The sequence below is a fragment of the Schistocerca piceifrons genome, chromosome 5, assembly GCF_021461385.2.
Source record: "Schistocerca piceifrons isolate TAMUIC-IGC-003096 chromosome 5, iqSchPice1.1, whole genome shotgun sequence".
In the NCBI taxonomy this organism is placed as follows: Eukaryota; Metazoa; Arthropoda; class Insecta; order Orthoptera; family Acrididae; genus Schistocerca; species Schistocerca piceifrons.
In genome coordinates, this window is record NC_060142.1 from 477,056,896 (window position 1) to 477,078,836 (window position 21,941).

The following is a 21,941-nucleotide window of genomic DNA, read 5'->3' on the forward strand; positions in this document are numbered from 1 at the left end:
TTTCATGCATATGAAAAATCATACGCAGTGCTGTGCATAAATTAGCTGAGACACATCCTCCCAAGTGAACTAACCATTGTTGCGTTTCTTGTGCGGCGCCACAACCGGGTAGCGTCATAATTTCTCCATAATATTTCACCAGGCGTAGCTTTGAGGGATGAAGTAGTGAAGGCAGCAGAGGATCAAGTAGGTAAAAAGACGAGGGCTAGTAGAAATCCTTGGGTAACAGAAGAAATATTGAATTTAATTGATGAAAGGAGAAAATATAAAAATGCGGTAAGTGAAACAGGCAAAAAGGAATACAAACACCTCAAAAACAAGATCGACAGGAAGTGCAAAATGGCTAAACAGGGATGGCTAGAGGACAAATGTAAGGATGTAGAGGCCTATCTCACTAGGGGTAAGATAGATACCGCCTACAGGAAAATTAAAGAGACCTTTGGAGATAAGAGAACGACTTGTATGAATATCAAGAGCTAAGATGGAAACCCAGTTCTAAGCAAAGAAGGGAAAGCAGAAAGGTGGAAGGAGTATATAGAGGGTCTATACAAGGGCGATGTACTTGAGGACAATATTATGGAAATGGAAGAGGATGTAGATGAAGATGAAATGGGAGATACGATACTGCGTGAAGAGTTTGACAGAGCACTGAAAGACCTGAGTCGAAACAAGGCCCCTGGAGTAGACAATATTCCATTGGAACTACTGACGGCCGTGGGAGAGCCAGTCCTGACAAAACTCTACCATCTGGTGAGCAAGATGTATGAAACAGGCGAAATACCCTCAGACTTCAAGAAGAATATAATAATTCCAATCCCAAAGAAAGCAGGTGTTGACAGATGTGAAAATTACCGAACTATCAGCTTAATGAGTCACAGCTGCAAAATACTAACACGAATTCTTTGCAGACGAATGGAAAAACTAGTAGAAGCCAACCTCGAGGAAGATCAGTTTGGATTCCGTAGAAACACTGGAACACGTGAGGCAATACTGACCTTACGACTTATCTTAGAAGAAAGATTAAGGAAAGGCAAACCTACGTTTCTAGCACTTGTAGACTTAGAGAAAGCTTTTGACAATGTTGACTGGAAAACTCTCTTTCAAATTCTGAAGGTGGCAGGGGTAAAATACAGGGAGCGAAAGGCTATTTACAATTTGTACAGAAACCAGATGGCAGTTATAAGAGTCGAGGGGCATGAAAGAGAAGCAGTGGTTGGGAAAGGAGTGAGACAGGGTTGTAGCCTCTCCCCGATGTTATTCAATCTGTATACTGAGCAAGCAGTAAAGGAAACAAAAGAAAAATTCGGAGTAGGTATTAAAATTCATGGAGAAGAAATAAAAACTTTGAGGTTCGCCGATGACATTGTAATTCTGTCAGAGACAGCAAAGGACTTGGAAGAGCAGTTGAATGGAATGGACAGTGTCTTGAAAGGAGGATATAAGATGAACATCAACAAAAGCAAAACAAGGATAATGGAATGTAGTCTAATTAAGTCGGGTGATGCTGAGGGAATTAGATTAGGAAATGAGGCACTTAAAGTAGTAAAGGAGTTTTGCTATTTGGGGAGCAAAATAACTGATGATGGTCGAAGTAGAGAGGATATAAAATGTAGGCTGGCAATGGCAAGGAAAGCGTTTCTGAAGAAGAGAAATTTGTTAACATCCAGTATTGATTTAAGTGTCAGGAAGTCATTTCTGAAAGTATTCGTATGGAGTGTAGCCATGTATGGAAGTGAAACATGGACGATAAATAGTTTGGACAAGAAGAGAATAGAAGCTTTCGAAATGTGGTGCTACAGAAGAATGCTGAAGATTAGATGGGTAGATCACATAACTAATGAGGAAGTATTGAATAGGATTGGGGAGAAGAGAAGTTTGTGGCACAACTTGACCAGAAGAAGGGATCGGTTGGTAGGACATGTTCCGAGGCATCAAGGGATCACAAATTTAGTATTGGAGGGCAGCGTGGAGGGTAAAAATCGTAGAGGGAGACCAAGAGATGAATACACTAAGCAGATTCAGAAGGATGTAGGTTGCAATAGGTACTGGGAGATGAAAAAGCTTGCACAGGATAGAGTAGCATGGAGAGCTGCATCAAACCAGTCTCAGGACTGAAGACCACAACAACACACGCTGCCATCTTCAGATGGTTCCTGACGAATGCTGTGCCATTCCACTCGGCATCCTATATATACTAGCAGTTACCTCCTCCACCGTTACTCTCCTGGTGTCTTTGGTGTGGCTAGTGTGGCAGCTACTGGAGGTTGTAGAGGAAGCAGTGCCTGGGTCTGAACTGGGGTCTGCAATCTCCCTGCTACCGCTGTCGGGGGCGGTCCTCGATCTCTGGGGCCGCATCTTTCTCTCCAGGCTGAGTGCAGGGTTCCAAGCCTGACTAAGTTGAAGGCCGCTGTCTTTATTAATTAGATCATCGGTAGCAGTCCCAGAAGTGGGAAGATTGACAGAGTATTTTTGTTTTTTCATAGTCCATAGTATGGCCAGTCTTTATACAATGGTGAGCCACAGCTGATTTAGTGACCTGGCATAATTCGGTATGGCGCTTGTGTTCGCGGCACCTTTCTTCTACAGTGCAGACTGTCTCCCCACTGTATGATTTTCCGCACTGACAGGGAATTTGATCAACGTCTGGTTTTCAAAGGCCTAGGCCATCTTTCACTGAACCCAGTAGAGTCAAGGTTTTTGCAGGGGGTTGGAATACACATTTTACATTGTGTTTCCCCAGTATTATGCCAATTTTTTTGAGGTGTTTCCGACAAACGGAATGCACGCCAATGACTTGTGTTCTTCTGTTTCTTCTTCTTGTTCTCTTGGCGCAGTCTGTCTGAGTGCGTATCTTATTTGCTTCTGGTTGTACCCATTTATCCGAAATGTCTCTAAGTGCTGCAGTTCTGCTGGAAGGCTCTCCTGATCACAGATCGATCGTGCCCTGTGAAGAAGTGTGTGCAAAATGCGCTACAGGATGATCTAATTAATAAAGACAGCGGCCTTCAACCCTGCACTCAGCCTGGAGAGAAAAATGCAGTCCCAGAGATCGAGGACCGCCCCCGACGGCAGCAACAGGGAGACTGCAGACCCCAGTTCAGATCCAGGCACCGCTTCCCCCACCACCTCCAGTAGCTGCCGCGCCGGTCACATCAAAGACACCAGGAGAGGATCGGTGGAAGGGACAACGGCTAGTATATATACGGCGCCGAGTGGAATGGCACAGCATTCATCAGCAACCAGCTGAAGATGGCAGTGTGTACATCTGCAGAAATATTGTGGAGAAATTACAACACGCAGTCGGATACCCGAGAACTGTTCAAATTGGAAATATGCCAGGAAAACTTCAGATCCCATATCAAATACCTCTACAGGGAGGAAATGCTTCAACAGATGAAGATGCTGGACAAGCTGCAGAACAAGAAGGAGCAACTGCTGTGTTCACTTGCGTTCCTGCTTAGATGCTGAGACGGTACTGTCGTGCTGCCTTTCGCCAAGAAAACTCACCACATAAGGACTGCATCGGCCAGGCGCATCATGAGATGAGCCAGCTTAGCACTGGTAACAGAGAGAATTCATTGTACTCCCCGCTGCCTGGATGACACTTCGATGAAACTGCCGGATGTCCATCTCAAGATATCTTCAGTTCTATCTCCCATATCACGGGAAACGGCTGACGCTGCCACCTGGACACAAGGAGATGGCGCACGAAGAAAAGCTATGAGTAAGCAGATATCGAAGTTTGAACGCCTTGTAGCAGGACAGAAGACTACGCAAGAACCACCTAAGCGTACTGTCATCAATCTTACAGGAAGAGCGATCAATGATGTAGCAATGTCGGTGCTCGAGAAAGGACTCAACTTCGCCCCAACCCTGACACCTCTACTGATTGTGGACATTATAAGCAGTATGGAGCAGGTCACCTACACTCTGCCAGCCAATGAAGCAGAAGAAATACGTCACGAAACGTGCCGTGCGCTCACCAGGTCCATACCACTGAAACAGAACATCTCTAAGGAGGAGAAGGTGGCCATTCGCGAGTTACGCAGCAATCCTGAGTTGGTGGTCTTGCCTGCTGACAAAGGCAATGCTACAGTACTGCTCCTGCACTCAGAATATAAGAGGAAAATGTACGAACTTCTCGATGACGGAGCCTACAGAAGGATAGAAGGAGACCCGACAAGTCGCCTTCAAAGTACCTTTGATGGAAAAACTGTCAAGAAACTTCTACCACAAGCGGCTGCACCACCACAGCTGTACGGGCTACCAAAGGTCCACAAGGATGGGACACCTATGTGTCCAATAGTCAGCAAAATAAGAGCAGCAACCTATGAACTGGCCCAACACCTGACGGGTGCCCTAGTCCATTTCTGGGAAAATGCGAACACCACATCCGCAATGCCATCCACTTTGTGCAGCGTATACAAGAACTTCGGCTCCAGAATAGCGACTTGTTAGTGAGCTTCGACGTAGTGTCCCTCTTCACTAGGGTACCACTGAAGACTCCATCGATCTGATAAGCAAGAAATTCGACAACAACCTAACAAGGTTCTTCGAGTTCGTGCTCACCTCAACATACTTCATGTTTGACGGAAATTATTATGAACAGACAGATGGCATTGCCATGGGATGCCCGCTTTCACCGGTTGTAGCCAATTTTTTTATGGAAAATTTTGAACAGAAGGCATTAGAACAAGTCAAACAAAAACCAACTTGTTTGTTCCACTAATTGGATGACACGTTCATTGTTTGTTCACATGGACGGGACAGCTTAAATGAATTTCTCGAACACCTCAACTCGCTGCACCTCAACATACAGTTCACAGTGGAGGTGGAGCAGGATGATGCCCTACCGTTCTTGACATCCTGGTGAAACGGAAACCTGACGGCAAGCTGGGACACAGTGTATACAGAAAACCTACACACACCGATTTGTACCTAAATGCCTTCAGTTGCCACCACAACTCCCAGCGTGAAGGTCTTTTGCGCACACTTGTTCACAGGGCATGATCGATCTCCGATCAGGACAGCCTACCAGCAGAACTGCAGCACCTCAAGACAACATTTCGGAAAAATGGGTACAACCAGAAGCAAATAAGACATGCCCTCAGACAGACTGCACCAAGAGAACAAGAAGAAGAAACAGAAGAACACAAGTCATTGGCGTGCATTCTGTTTGTCGGAAACACCTCAAGAAAAAAATGGTAGAATCCTGAAGAAACACAATGTGAAATGTGTATTCCGACCCCCTGCAAAAACCTTGACTCTACTGCGTTCAGTGAAAGATGATCTAGGCCTTCGAAAACAGGCGTTTATCAAATTCCTTGTCAGTGCGGAAAATCGTACATTGGGGAGACAGTCTGCACTGTAGAAGAGAGGTGCCGCAAACACTAGCGCCATACCGAATTACGCCAGGCCACTAAATCAGCCGTGGCTGACCGTTTTATAAAGACTGGCCATACTATGGACTATGAAAAAACAAAAATAGTCTGTCAATCCTCCCACTTCTGGGACTGCATTACTAAAGATGCCATCAAAATCTGACTACAGGACGATCTAATTAATAAAGACAGCAGCCTTCAACTTAGTCTGGCTTGGAACCCTGCACTTAGCCTGGAGAGAAAGATGCAGTCCCAGAGATCGAGGACCAGCCCTGATGGTGGCAGCAGGGAGACTGCAGACCCCAGTTCAGACCCAGGCGCCGCTTCCCCCACCACCTCCAGTAGCTGCCACGCCGGCCACAACAAAGACACCAGGAGAGGAACGGTGGAGGGGGTAACGGCTAGTATACATGAGGCGCCAAGAGGAACGGCACAGCATTCAGCAGGAACCATCTGAAGATGGCAGTGTGTATGTCTGGTGAAATATTGTGGAGAAATTACGACGCTACCTGGTCGGATACCCAAGAACTGTTCAAATTGGAAATACGCCGGAAAAACTCCAGATTGCACATCATAATTATTATTCTTAAAATTATTAATATATAACTGGTGACTGCTCTCTGGATGGGGTCAAATAGATTACACAGGTCCAATAGTTAAATGATATGAAACATATTGTGTAACATTATATTGTAGTAATTGTTTTTTATTTACTTTGTTTCATGATTGGAATATCACCGAGAGAAAAGCAAGGTCAAACTCTACATGGAATGCATAAATTACAAATGGTTAACCAGAGGAATTGTACCAACATCGTTTAAGATGATTATCTATATGGCAAGAAAGAACTCCATCTTATAGCTCCAATCACTGCTGTTGATCATGCCTCGATCAAAAGTAATACCAATATCTTACCTTGTCCATACATAAACGAAGCATTTCTTTTTGTAAAACAATAGAGATATGAGTTAAAATTATTTTCATTTTTTGAAATGCGGATACAAAAATTGTAAACAGCAACAATAAGCTGCAATATTGGTATAGCATACATCACGTACTGATCAGGAAAATTCTCGCAATCAGTTTGAAGATCAAAATTTGATTTTACTTCATATTTACAAAATGTAACCAGTTAAAAAGGTTGTGCCAACTAATGAAAATAGTGTAGAGATACAAAATGTTGCCACAATGAATGCGATGACAAATGATAGTGACACCAAAAATGTTGATCACATCAACGACAGCTGGGGATACTACACAAATTCAGTTTATGCTAATGGCAATAATGTCTTACCTCATGATGCTACCAGGCTCACAGTAGACAGGACTAGTTCCCAATTCTCTCAGAGATACATTTTCTCGCATGAAGCCAATGAAAGACACACTAGTGTGGAGTCAGTAAGTTTCAATTTCCCCATGTCACGAGAATTTGTCTCAAATGTGACAGAACAAGACACAGGTACACAAGATGCTAATGCATCATAGTGCATTCAATGGAGGACATGTATAAAGGCCTCACTGACCTAATGAAGAATTTATTTAACAATTTTGCTACACAACAAACAGACCAAAAGTTTAATGATTTAAAAATGAACAAAAGCAAATGTTTGATGGTTTTAAGACTGACCTATCACAGAGGTTCAGCAATTTAAGTCAAAATCTACACATTACATTTCTAATGATTTAACATACAAACTTACAGATATGGGGAAGAAATCAAAGGTGGAATTATCCACTGATTTGTCTCAGGAAATTGACAACCTAGATCAAGCAGTGTCATCTATAGATGAGGCACAAGAGGAAATGGTTGGTAAACTAAAGATCGTGAGTGAAGTGCAGACTCAGATACGAGAGGCTCAGTCAGAAATTTGCAGAAATTTAGAAACTGAAACCAGTACTGTTAATGAGTTGCAATCTTCACATAAAAGTTGCTGGAAGCAGTACAGAAGCTGTCAGTAAAACTGAGCACAAGAGCATAAGACTTAAATCAAAGCAGGTGAAGAGGTAGTAAAGGGAAGGGAAAATGAAATGACTGCTAGGACTGAGCTAAGCTTTAAGGCAGCGGATGAGAAGTTGCAGAGCAGTATAATTAATGCTGCAGATGTCACAAGAGAGATGCCAATAGTAAGCAATCAGGTGCAGTCAGAAAGGATAGATAGTAGTAATACTTATCAATCATTTGCTACCAACCCTTCAGACGGAGAAGAAAGGAATTAAAAAATGCAACAGGCACTGCCAATGCAATACCAGTTGTGCAAACATATCCAGAGTACAATCATGTGCCTCCAAACAATGTCATGGCAGCAACAGACAATACTGTGTGCTTGTCTACTTCATTAATGGATGGGGGGTCTGCTCTGTCATGGGCAATTTTCGATTTGTTTCAACAGAGGGTAAGACGACAAAATCCATAGTGTTTATCAGAGCTTTTCACAACATGTTACCCTGCAACTGGTCAAAACCACAGAAAATCCGGTTCATTGTGGGTTACACACAACGTGATGTTTCATTGCGGGCAACAGCTATGGCTCAGAGATGCCATATGTATGAGCAATTTTAATGGGCTTTCTTGGACAAATATTAGTCCACAGCAGTCCAAGAGAGGCCTCATCGAGAGGCATTCGAGTCACCACCATTCAGTAGTAAACATAGGACACTGAGGAAGTATTTTGAAAAATACTTAAACTAACCTAGGTGTTGGACAAACCCAGTTTCCCACATGGACGTAATGAAAATACTGAAAAGTCGCCTGCCCGTCCACATCAGGAAAAAGCTGATCACAACACCTGGAAAGATGTAGAGTACTTCTTATTCGTACTCAACTCGGTTGACATAATTCATAACGAGAGGCCATCACAACCACAGAACATTAATACACAGTGCAGTGTGCACCTTAGCCAAATAGTCAACAGCAGAATGGCGACGGTGACAATAACCAACACCATTGGCACCCACATGCCCTGTGCAACAACAATAATACAAAAAATAATTATAGTAATGGTGAAACTGAAAGAACACACAAGGTTTCAAAGGAAATCACAAACAGAACTACAACAGACCAGCTTATACTGAACAGAACAGCTATAACCAACAAGTTCACAATGTGCACACAGCAGGCAGCAATAACCAATACACTAATTGGCAGGAACCAACTGCAAGTAGACCATTCAGCAGTCCTCTGCCTGGGAATTACAATCAATGGAATAGCAATCATATACCCAGTGTGCGTCAAGATCAAAGATAATTTAATTCTAGGGCAATACAGCACACGGACTGGCGAGGTCAAACCTACAAAGCGCCAGTTGTTGAAGTTACTCACAATGAAGAGGCTAACCCCTCGGGTCAGGAAAACTAACAGGTCACAACAATCCTACACTTGCAAACCAATAGAAGGGATGGTGACATGCAATTTATTCCAAATTACTTTCCCAGATATGATTGAGTGGAAGATATGAAAGACCAACTGTTTCGGGAAGATGTAAACAACTTAGACAAGGATAATGAGGAGTCACTGCAAGCTGTAATTAATGCTGGGATATGTGATCTAGATGTACCTGTGGTATTTGATATGGGTGCATCAACAAATCTAGTATCACAAGGTCTGTATAACAAGTTACAAAGATGATGATATATACCAACTTTTCCGGTACTGACTTGTTGTATTCTGATTGTGGTGGGGAGCAAGACAAAAGCAATTAAACTTCAGGTATTAACACCTATTACCATACCCATATTGTAGCTCTATTTTAGCTGTCACCAACCCCAAAGGTGGCATCAGGCTTGCACTTGAGCCTAAAGTACAAACAAAATCAGTGTTCCTGTCAGGACATGCCCTGACAACCTTGAAGAATAGTTAATGAAATTTCACAATGTTAAATTCACTATGTTAAATTTAAAAGAGTCATATTGGCGAACAGCAGCACGTGAAAACAGTGGGAAGTACACAGCCTTTGTGTGTGGGGACAGGAGCTAAGAATTTTGTGTTTCATTGTTTGGCTTGAAAGTAAGCACAGGTGTTTTCATTTCCATATTGGACAAAGTTTTGGGACCAGAACTCCTCAGCCGAGTCACTCTCTACGTTGATGACCGGTTAATAATTAATCCCACATGGGTAGAAAGTCTGAGGTTTTTGGCACATGTATTATGCTGATTAGCAGAATATGGGGTCGCAGCTAATTTAACAAAATCGAAGTTTAGAATAGAGAAGGTCAAATTTCTGGGTCACACTACCTTGCCACAGGGTATAATACCTGATCCAGGAAAACTTGATGTGATCAAACATTTCCCACTGTTACAAATAAAGAATAACTCAAAGGTTGATGAAAATGAGCAAAAAGCGGTGGGGGATCACCGCTTAACAAATGGCAATGGCTAAAGTGACAGTGCCCAATACGCAACCTAACCAAAATGATCTCACGATGAGAGGACCAAGAGGATGTCGGCTAAGCTGCTGGGTAAGATTTAATTCCCCGGAGCTTGTTCCCTTGAAAGGAAGACCAGTGGTGATGCCAAAGTGACACCACATGCTAACAGACAGCAACATGGAGATCAGAAGAAATAGGAGAACTAGTGGGCTGAGATAGGAGGACTGCAGCCTTGGCAGCAGGCTCAACAGCTTCATTTCCTGTCAGACCTATGTGACCAGGAACCCACATAAACATCACAGTAGCTCCCTCAAAGAGTGAGTAAGTGAAAGCTTTCTTGCAGGCTCTGAAGTGCAGTGTGAGAATCGGAGCAGATGACAATTGAAAAGCCTGTGCCACTGGATGTACTGTAAGGCCTGATACTGGGCAAAGAGCTCTGTTATAAATACTGGGCAGCATTCAGGAAATTGATACCAAAAATCGTCAGTGCCAATGGTGATGGCACGCCCCACACCTCTGTCAGTCTGAGATCCAACAGTGTACACAAACGTATCATCAATAATTACCACGCCTTAGAAACTGCCAATTGGGTTTACATGTAAGTGAGATAGCAGTCAGCAAATAGGTAGCACAAGGGAAATGGTCACTCAAGTCGATGCCAGAGAGATGGACCACATGTGCTGATGGGCAAGGTGGGCAGTGCAGAATGAAAGGTCCAGATAGAAATAGGTGTACATGCAGCCTGAAAGAAATGTGGGTGCTCCAGAGTAAAGGCAGATGAGGCTGAGTTGATTGAGAAGGTAAGCCAAGAGGGCACCTATCAGATTAGGTTCTGGTTGGTTGGTTTGTTTGGGGGAGTAAAGGGATAAACTGCTGGATTATCAGTCCCTATTTTTGAGGTCACACAGGTCTCAAATGAAAACCATACTTCAAATGAATCCTACCACTTAAAATTGTGGAAAGGAAAAAAAAACATAAAAAGAACTGGAACGACACAGCAGGAGAAAATGAAAGAAGCAAGCCAACAGGTTCTCGAAGAGCCCCAAAGGGGACGGTATGCATTAAAAGTCACTGAGCAGCAGAAAGGGGTGAGGGAGTTGCCCAATACGCTGGTGGAAGTCTGTCCAGATGACACCGTATGACGGAGGGATGCAGAAAGTACAAAGAGAAAAGGTAAAGCAAAGTAGGAAAATGCAGACTGTAACAACTAAAAGCATGGTGTTCAGTAAGATGATTTGACTATGAACATCATTCTGGATGAGCAGCACAACTCCCCCATGAGATGGAATGCCATTATTGGGGTGAAGTGGACTGGAAAGAATTGTGAGATGTCAAAGCAGTCACAAGGCCAAAATTTTGCTTCCTGGAGGCATAAAACAAGTGGAAGCTGGGATTCCAAGAGCATCCGCAATTCCTCATTGTTGGTTCTAATGCTGAAAATGTTTTGTTGGGGGAAAGTCATGATGGGGAAAGGAGAGGAGGGGAAAAAATGAAAGGTTGTCACCTCAGCAGCTGCCTAACTGCAGCCTTTAAAGACTCACTGCAACAGGGCACAGAGGCTGGAGGATCCAGTTCCATGAGATCTACAGAGGTGTCAGCATTCTCACTGGGTCGACCACCACTGGAGGGTGCCCACAAAGAGGGTTCAGTCACCACTACTGTGGAACCTAGTGATGAATGAACTCACTGAACAGTGCAATACCAGAGGCTGATTTTGCCACTGATACACAGATGACAGTCAGGGTAATACTTGGAAAACAATGGCACATAGTACTGTTAGAATTCGCAAACTGTACAACTTTTGTTCAATCATTGCTGTGGTGTCTTCCACATATGGCAAAACCAAGGTGAAACTACATTCAGACATCGTGGGGTTGGGCAGCCACCCCTCATTACAGAAGTCAGACGTTGGAGGCTGGGCAGACTGGTAAACTGGACAGGCGGCAAACTGTGAGGGAACAAACATCAGAATTTAATGCTGGGCACAGTAAAAATGTGTGTGAACACACAGCACAGCGAACACACTGAATGATGGGCCTCCACAGCTGACAACCTGTGTATGTGATAATGTTAACACCATGACATCGGCAACTATGACTGAAATGGGCACGTGACCATCAGCTCTGGACATTGGCACAGTGGCAGAGAGTAGCGTGGTCTGATGAATCCCAATACCTTTATCATGCCAATGGAAGGGCACAAGTCCATTGTCTTCCAGAGGAACAGCTCCTTGACACCTGCGCTGCAGGATGGAGAAAAGCTGGTGGTGGCTTTATTATGCTCTGGGGAACATTTCCATGGGCATCCATGGGTCAAGTGGTGCTTGTGGAAGGCACCACGATGGCCAAGGAGTATCATACAGTGGTTGCAGACTATGTATACCCTTTCATGATAATCATTTTTCCCGATGGCAGTAGCATTTTTCAGCAAAATAATGCATCATGTAACACAGCCAGGAGTGTGATGGATTGGCTCAAGGAACACTCGGGCAAGTTCCAATTGATGTGCTGGCCCCCCAATACACCAGATACGAACACAATTAAACACATCTGGGATGTGACTGAATATGGCATCAGATCTCATTGTCCACCTCCCCAGAATTTAGGGGAATTAGGTGTGTTGTATGTGCAGAAGTGGTGCCAACTCCCTCCAGCAACCTACCAAGGCCTCACTGCTTCCATGCTACAATGAGTCTCCACTGTTATCCTGGCTATTAGGTAGGTGGTCATAATGTTCTGCCTCATCAATGTATGAGGAAAGCATATTCAGCTTACCTACTGGAATCTTGAGATTCTCAATGGAACTACCAGTGGAGTGGATAGTGAAGTATCTATGGGCAACTCAAAGTACGAAACTATCATGGAGTCCTCACATAAGCAATACATGTTCGAAGATGAAACGTACTTTTATAACAGGGTGTATATGCAGATAAATAAAAAAAATCCCTGATTTTTGGGTTAAAAATACACTTCTTCCATGTTAAGTGACAGTATACTTTCCCTCAGAACTGTAAAACTGATAAATACTTTCAATGGTTAAGGTTTTATACACCAGTCGAGAACATTCCGGCACTAAACGGTGAGTTTTGGAGAGATCTTTTATGAGCAGCAATATGTACACTGCATATTTTTGTATTACAGAAAATTTCGAATTCCATCATTCCACCAAACACACACATTAGTTTCCGAAGCATTGAAATTGAGATTGTGATGCACTTTTGTACACCAATCATACCTCATGTCACATGATCCCACCAAATGACAGCAGATATTCAGAGATAAAATATGTGACATAGTTGGCCAATAGCAACATCACTGTTAATTAACACGAACACAAATAGGTAAAGTTAATTGTTTAAATTAATATATGTAGCATAGTTACATATAATATTGGTCTTATTTCTAGTCTTCTGGGCTCAAAATCTTTCTAAGTTGCATGTCCTTAAAGCGTCAAGTTTTACACGAGAGTCAAACGCTCTGCAATTTAAGAAATTTATTGCACATTCTCACACGTAACATAATTAATCTTGGGAAAAATGAAATTTACTTCAAAAGCAATGCTTTTCAAACCACCATTCACAATATTTTCCTGCAACCTGTTAGAAATAGGTTTGTTTCAGAAGTTGCCAGAGAATGACAGAAGACAGGCATTATTGTGCATGCACAGCTACGATGACATAGGAAGCTTGTTTGTTCATACATATATAGCATTAAGAGATCTTACATTACATTGTAGAAGAAACAAGACATCAAAGGATATTCCAAGAGCAGCAGAATTACATAAACCATACTAAAATGCAGAATACAGCTTAAAGTGCACATTTATATGTCCAGATTCACAATGAAATTGGCCCCAATTTGATATTAAGCTTTTCAGCGTGGTTTTCAGGATGCAAATTTTCTAGCAGTTTCAGTATAATAATATCTTATGTTTGATTCTTTATTATGGCATAATGTCATACATGTCAGATGATGAAAACATTCTCCTGAAATTCAGCAAACAGTTGGAATTAACCAATGGTGTGGAATGAAACACTTTGTTTCAAATAAATTGACTGCCTCTGCAGAAAAGATTAATAAAAGCCAAATACTTTCAAGGATATCCTGAATCCCACACCATACAGTGAATGTGGTAAAAACAGGAATGGTCAGAGAAACGCTGGCTGACTATACAAGAACTTCCAGCTGGTTCAGTAAAACTATAACCGTTGAGTGGGTGTACCTATGAATAAAGTGTGTCAACCCCAAAACATATTGACTTGTACTGTTCCATTGCTGTTTTACAATAGGGAGCCCATATCTAGTCCTTCGTTATTGCTTTATCTAACACAGTGATGAACTGCACTGTAATACATCAAAATAAGCAGCAGTAATATAAAATAAATGGCGATCTCTGTAAGAAAAAAAATTACGATACATGCAAGAAAGTGATCCAGATTCTGAGCTAGTAGCACAACCCCAAAATGAGGCACTTGTCTGTGAGGTAATTAGTAACTGAATAAGTGGTTGGCTGGGATCTGATGCAACTGTGCTGTTTAATGCTTTGAGTGGGTCATTACTGTTGGGTAGCACTTTTATGTGGCAACAGAGTGCTATAATGAAAATTTATTTTATTATTGTTTAATTAAAAAGCGATTTAGATCATATAATGTAAGTTTATTTTATCATTGTTCAATTAAACTATGGTTAAACTGTGGTTATGCTCATACTGCATACCTCAGTAACAAAGCTGCTATTCTTTATACATGTGTACAAAGAAGATCGCAGCATAACTACTCATAAAAAATGGTGCAACTGCTCAAGGGAGCTAGATAGCAGTGTAAGTATGAACCATGACATCATTCAGGACATGTAGTCTGGTTTACTAATCAATCAAAAACAGATGAAGGCACTGGGGCTGGGGTACATGGGGTACAGCTTAAGACTACAGAGAGCAATTTCTCTAGCGAAGCTGGCCAGAGTATTCCAGGTGGAAATGTCTGCTACCAGGGCATGGGCAAAAGAGAATTTTCATAGGCAATAGAAGATCGTAGTATTTACATTCTTTCACACAGTCAAGCAGCTCTGTAATTTTTTCAGCCTCTGCAGAAAGATCAAAGATCATTGCAAAATGTCACAAAGCCCTTCCGAGAATAAGGAAAAGCAAACATGATAAACCTGCTGTGGGCCCCTGATCCCACAGGAATCAGTGGCAATGAACAAGCTGATAGGTTGGCCAGGACATGTGTGATCACTCCATTTATTGGACCAGAACCTGTCCTAACCATCACTAAGTTTATGGTTAAGCAAAAACTATTAAACTGGATCAGAAAGCATGTGCATAATATCGGACTATGACCCAAAAACAAGAAGCTGGCAAGTTAATGGTGTCAAAGTCACGTTTCGAAGAAGCTGTGTGGTGAGGGTGATGAAACTGCTCCACACCTAATCTTCCATTGTGAAGTGTTACAGGTCAAAAGACACAGAATATTCAAGTAATCAAATCCTGAAGAAATTGTATCTAACAAAGAACTAGTAAAAGACCTCTTACTACTCTTCAAGAGAACAGATTGGCTTTACTATAATCACAGTGAGCAAAACCACACAATAACCCTGTTTCAGCCTGGCCAATAGTGGGCTAGGACCACTTATGTTTTTACCTCGCGGTTCAAATCAAATCAAGATTAGAAAATTATGCAAGTTATATTAGTGAAAAGACAGACTACAATAATGTGATGTGTCGGTTTCTGAATGGATATGGCAATCAGGTACATGAAATCACCTGTTTCATATATTTTATCTTTCCATTTTATAATCTCAAATATTTGTCTTGGGGAAAAAATGAAATCATCTTCCTCATAAATACACGGCTTGTAATCGTAGCACCGGCCTAAAGTATTCAGACTGAATTTTCACTCTGCAGCAGATTGTGCCAATTTGAAACTTCCTGGAAAATTGAAACTGTGTGCCACAAAGGCACTCAGACCTGGGACCTTTGCCTTTCACACACAAGTACTTTATCAATTGAGCTATCCAAGCAAAAATCGCAACCCACACTCACAGCTTTACTTCCATCACTACCTCATCTTCTAGTTATCAACCTTCTCTCCATAACATCCTACTTTACTGGAGTGTGAGTCCTGCCAGATGTGGAGAAGAACTGTGAAATCTGGAAGGTAGAGGAGATGACGAAATGATGAAATAAAGCTATGAGAGCAGGTCATGACTTGTGGTCAGCTAGCTCAGTCAGTAGAGCACTTGTCCATGTAAGGCAAAGGTCCCAGATTCAGGTCCTGGTCTACCACACAGTTTTAATCAGTCAGAAAGATTTAAATCAGCACACACTCCATTGTAAAGTGAAAATTCATTCTGGAAATATTCTTTCACTCTTTCAAATTTGAAGGAAATTGCTGGAAGTGGTACTGTTAAGCTTCAGCTGCTGTATAATCAGATCAAAAGTTCCATTTAAAACTGAGAAATAGTGCTGTAACATGCATTGTCATTCCATGTCAGCAAAGCATGAAGAGGGCAATGGCAGCAACAATAACCATTATTTTTATCATCAAATTAAAATACACTTATTTATTGAGTTCATTACTAACGACAAGATGTGTGTGGGGCTCATGGTACAATTCCACTCACTGTTCAATCCCTTCAATTGAAATGAACTGCAACACTGTCATATTCTTTTTTCTTTATTGTGGGATCTGCAGCACATATCTTTTAGTAAACAACTAGCTGTCAAGCTTAAATTTCTACAACCGTTCAGATAATAAAATGCATTCTAATATATGTGAGCAACAGGAAAAACATTGCTGAAAAAATATTGCACCCTACAACTACAGACAGCAATAATGGTTTACTCAAAGTTGGCATATGTCCATCTACTTCAGGACATGTACTGATGAAGGCAATGAAGCTGAAACAAGCTTTTTAAATACCAAGCAGCATACTGTCTTCCAATTCTGCACATACTGCCATACTCAATTTTAAAATGTATGCTCAGGCATCTTTCACAATACAAAACCACTAAAAGTGAAGTGCACATACACCATCAACTTTAAACCATACAAAAATTGACTCAGTGACAACATTACCAGTACTTATAACAAGAGGCATACTGAAACTGAAATATGATGTTCCAATGTCCCTATTAAGTTTACTTCTGATATATGAATTGTGCAATAAGCATTAATGTCACAGGTGTTGAAAGATTCAAGGACAAGCTTATCTTTAATATTACCACAACATACAATTGTGGCTGTTATTCACCAACACCCATGTTGAGCAGTATCATTCTTCTCTGCGAGTCGCAGCTCATGATTTGCCGCACAACTCTGAGCCGTATGAAATGAGGGGAGGTGGTGGGGCCAATGACGTAACACTAATTTTACTAGGCACCACACTTGCTACTGCTGACGTATTGGAAGTAGATAAGGAAGCCAGACCAGAAGTTGTGGTTAGCGATAAGTGATGCCTACATAAGTAATGTATCTGAAAGGAAGGAATCAGATGTCGTCCAGATGTTCATGCAACAGCATTTTATGACTTACAGAGATGCCGCATTACTATAGCAGGACAAGGCGAATCTGTGGTATTGTTTATAAGTCTGTTGACAATATATCAATTACTACACAGAGCCAATTAGGAGCTCCACCTTTCCTTCTGGGCTATCTGTTTTTGCTGAAGAAGTTTTGAACTTTAAGTTTATGAAGAATAATACTGCTCAACATGGGTGTGGGTGGATAACAGCCACAATTGTACATTGTGGTAATGTTAAATATAAGTTTGGCCTTGAGTCTTTTGATGCCTGCGACATTATTGCTTATTGCACTTTTCAGACATCAGAAGTGTTTAATAGGGACATTGGAACATTATATTTCAGTTCAAGTATGCCTCTTAAGGACTCAATGCTTGTAAGGCCTATGAGACCGAGTCTGTTTTTGTATGGTTTAACCCTTTCCACTCCAACGTTAAGTGGCGCTCGACATTGCGAATTTTGTTTTCCACTCCGATGTCGAACCTTAGACACAATTTTACTGCTCTCACATGATCAATTCTTAATTCTGATAGTACTAGGCATCAATGGTGCTTAGTGCTGCCATCTAGGGGAACCTGCCTTAACTGGTGTCACACTGTTGCAGCTGTGTTGAAAGAAATGTTGGCATTATTACATTAAAGTTTGTGTATGCACAATGGCTAATTCCTCACATTCAGTCCATTCTGAGAAAGAGATTTACAGCTTTTAGAGGAATCTTTAAGTGACACTGATATTGAGAGTTATTTGGATGATTAGTGTGATCCATTTCTAAACAATTCTAATGAAGAAGATGATGAAAACCAAGAAATGCACATTTTTCTGGTGATTCACCAGAAGAGCCAAAGCAGATGTTGAGGGAAAATGACATTGACTTTACAGACTTTCCTTTTGACAATTCAAAGTGTGGTTTTATCCCTGAAACATATAATGTTCCATCATAGCCAGTTTGCTTCTTTCAGATAATTTTTACAGACAACCTATTTCAACAAATACCAGAATAAACAAACAGATGTGCTACAGCAAAAATATGTAAAGTGACACCACTTCCACAACATTCTGCTTGGTGGGATTGGAGAAATGTTACCAAGGAAGAAATGAAACACTTCCGTGGTGTGCTACTGAATATGGCATTACAAAAGAGTAAGGACTTGCAGGACTTTTTTTCAGGAGAGTGGTTATAATCACCTGACTTCTTTTCAGACTGTTTTACACACAGGCGATTTATGCCAATTTTCTGGGCACTTCATGTTTCTAATCCAGAGAGTGCTACACATGTCAACACTCAGGTTCATCCATATCTGAGTAAAGTGAAGAATGTGTTGGGCTACTTGTCCCACACATTCCTCAAAATTTATCAAAGGTATTTAGCTGCTGATGAATCTTCAGTATCATTCAAGTCCCTTGTGCTATTCAAAATGTACAATCCCAAAAAACAAGAAAATGAGGACTCAGCGTTTATGTGATTTCAGATTCATCAAATGGTTATGTTTGCAGTTTGATACCCTATTTTGGAGCTGTGACAACAGAGTCATCAATTTGTCCAGACTCAGATGTTTCCAAGAATAGTTCTTCAATTGCTGGCTAATATGACAAATGCTACAGGCCAGCCAGGGTATCATTTGTACACTGACTGTTTTTATATAGGTGTTGCATTAGCTGATGAACTGTTGAAACAGAATGTGCACCTAATAAGAACAATCCAAGACAATAGCAAAAATGTTCCAGCTCCAATCAAGAAGGAAGTTCTGTGTCTGAAGAAGCACAAAATAAAATGCATCCGCAATAAAAATAATGATGGTTCTAGCATGGCAAGATACATGAACAGTTCTCATGCTTTCTACAACAGTAAAAACTCAGTGGCACTTATAGAAAGCAGATACAGAGAGGAACGGAAAGAAATAATGAAACCAAATGTCATTATTGATTATACTTCAAAGATGGGTGGAGCTGATCAATCTCACCATTTTATTCCAGTTATGGTTTTCTAATGAAAGTCTGAAGTGATGACAAAAACTGTACTTCTGTTTGTTGGCAGTAGGACTTGTAAATACCTATTCGTTACACAAGAATCACTGCGAGAAAAAGAAATTGAAAAATTGAAAACTGTCTCACAAAGTATTCCGTAAAACTCTTATAAGATACTTAGTTGGTGAAGAAAGAAACCCAGGACAGAAACAAGTATGTCGTTCAACTTCTGATGATGAGGAATGCTTGACTGGACAGTTGCACATTATCAACAAGTTCCTGGGAACAAGCATAAGGATTGTGCAGTGTGTTCAGGTAGAAAAAGAGAAAGTTGGCAGGAATGAAATTGTGTATTACTGTGAATCATGCACATGAAACCCAGCTCTCCACCTTGATGAGTGTTTGAAAAAATATCATACACTGAAAAGTTTTGTACTGTAATGTTTTGGAAATATATTTGCGTGAAAGTGCACTTTTTGTTTTAATGTATACCCTAGCTGCTGGTCAGTGGCGTCATTGATCCATAAAGAGACTGTGCAATTCTCTGTGGTGTGATTGCCACCCAGGCAATGGTGATTTAAATAAGAATGCGCGGAGTCACACTGTGTCTGCCTTATGGAGTGCAAAGGGTTAATAGTGTGTATACAACTGTCATATTCAGTTTTAAAATCTACACTTAGCTACCTTTCACAAGACGAAAGCACTAAAATTGAAATGTTTTGAAGGAGCAAGCTTTTGTCATCAGAATTATTCTTTTTGAATGCAAAAGCACTAAAACTGATACATTTTGAAGGAGCAAGCTTTCATCATCAGAATTTTATTGCAAAAATAATTCTGCTGCTAAAGGTGAAAGATGGCTGAGCCTACATTTTAACATAGAGTTAAATAACTGACCTCATATTTATCATGGATAAAATGAAACTGTGATTCACTACTTACATGACTGCATTTACTGGATTATTTGCACCTGGTGTCCCTGGTTTGTTGCTTCCGAACCAACGTTTTGTTGCACTAAAAAGAGACCTACTGACTCCTTTCTTATTGGAAATCTGAAACACATCACAAATTGATTGATTTAAACTGTTGTTATACCTCCAGTTTATATGCAAGCGAATTACGCACTGCTAATCAGACTGCAAGAGTACCAATCTTCCTGAGAAATATTAGTTTTGTTACAAAGTTGTGGAAAGCTGCCAATGTGCATTTAATCTATAAATTAGCATGTCTACCATAGCAAAAAAAAAAAAAAAAAAAAAAAAAAAAAAAAAAAAAAAAAAAAAAAAAAAACACTAGCTTCTAATATTTATACTTACAATATCACTCAATAGCTGAATTTGCTTTTCAACAAAGGGGAGAAGAGATTTAAGGCAGAAATCTTGGGCAAATAATCTTAGCCGCTCCAAATCGCTTGCACTCAAGCAGCTGCCATGCTGAATAACAATGTTGTTGGCACCAGCTGCAGAATGGCCAGCCCAAACGTTGTCATTAATGTGGCATGGAGCAGAGAGAACTTCATTGTGCTGTTTCTGTAAGCAAATAAACGAAATGTTACACAGTAGCTAATTACACTAGTGTGTTAATTAATGTGGGGAAAAACAGACTTCCAGAACACAAAATTACAGCCGACCATCTTCATCCTAGTATGCAATAATTCTAAGGTGCAAACCAAGCTTCCCATTACATAATTTAGCAGTAAAGGAGACCACTCACCAAACAGCAGAAGTATTGAGTCATCAAAAGGCACACACAAAAGATAATGAAGACTTGCAAGCTTTAGGAAGAGATTCTTTGACAAACCCAAGTACAAACATGCCCCCCCCCCCCCCCACACACACACACACACACACACACACACACACACACAAGTGTCCCTAGATTGTGCCGGCTAAATACACCTGACTTTGCTTCGTATGTTAATAATACTGGAATATAGCGCAATGATACTTTTATTTGAGTACACCCATTGTGCAAGTAGTGATACTCTATGCTCGTACTATTTTAATTAACTGCTTCTACACAAAGTAGGACTATACCAGATGGATGGTTTGATTCCATGTTCATCACATATACTGATCACCTTCCATTTCCATTATTCACTTGAGAATATCGACACCATACATTTCTTATTTGAGAGTTATGAAGTACGTGATGGTGTTACGCATGTGTACAGTATTTATAATTGCTCTTTGAAAGCATGTGTTGCCCATTTTTATTTGCTGATAAACCTCGTTCAGTGGCAGACATCTGCCAATTTATCCACCATTGGACTTCTTTTCTGGGTGGACACAAATCATAATGAATTTTCAAAGCAAATTATTTACACATGTTTACATCAGAGAAAAATCATAAAACAGTAACCCTGAAAAACAACACAGCTGACAGGAAGTCGAGTATATTATCACAGTGTAACACCATTAAATGATCAAAAGCACATCAGCATTGCATGAATCCACCTGCATCATTGTACATAGCAGGCAGCTGTGCTTTTGGGAGTTAAGATGGGAGCTAATGCTAGCAGGGCAACATAAGTTGGTCACTCAGTCAAATTAACACTAGGCAACAACATTAATGGCTTCTGGTCGTTCAACTCATGAAGAATGCTGTGTTATCAACTTGGTTGAATGTGCACAGACAGCAGCTACCTTTTCTTTTAGACAGCTGCAATAGTTGAAGTGTAATCTACTTCCCTGCAATCTGGTTCATTATGCACTAC

General features: G+C 41.0%; 1 protein-coding gene across 3 annotated transcripts in view; it reads right to left on the reverse strand.

Moving 5' to 3' along the window:
• LOC124798240 (trafficking protein particle complex subunit 8) overlaps positions 1–21,941 on the reverse strand; it is a 280,719-nt gene that overhangs the window by 205,900 nt on the left and 52,878 nt on the right. For all 3 annotated transcript variants that reach the window (XM_047261556.1, XM_047261554.1, XM_047261557.1), the window contains 2 exons: positions 20,542–20,754; positions 20,168–20,277 (listed from right to left, as the gene is read on the reverse strand). In XM_047261556.1, coding sequence (XP_047117512.1) covers positions 20,168–20,277; positions 20,542–20,754 — 323 coding nt within the window. The remainder of the gene's footprint in view (positions 1–20,167; positions 20,278–20,541; positions 20,755–21,941) is intronic.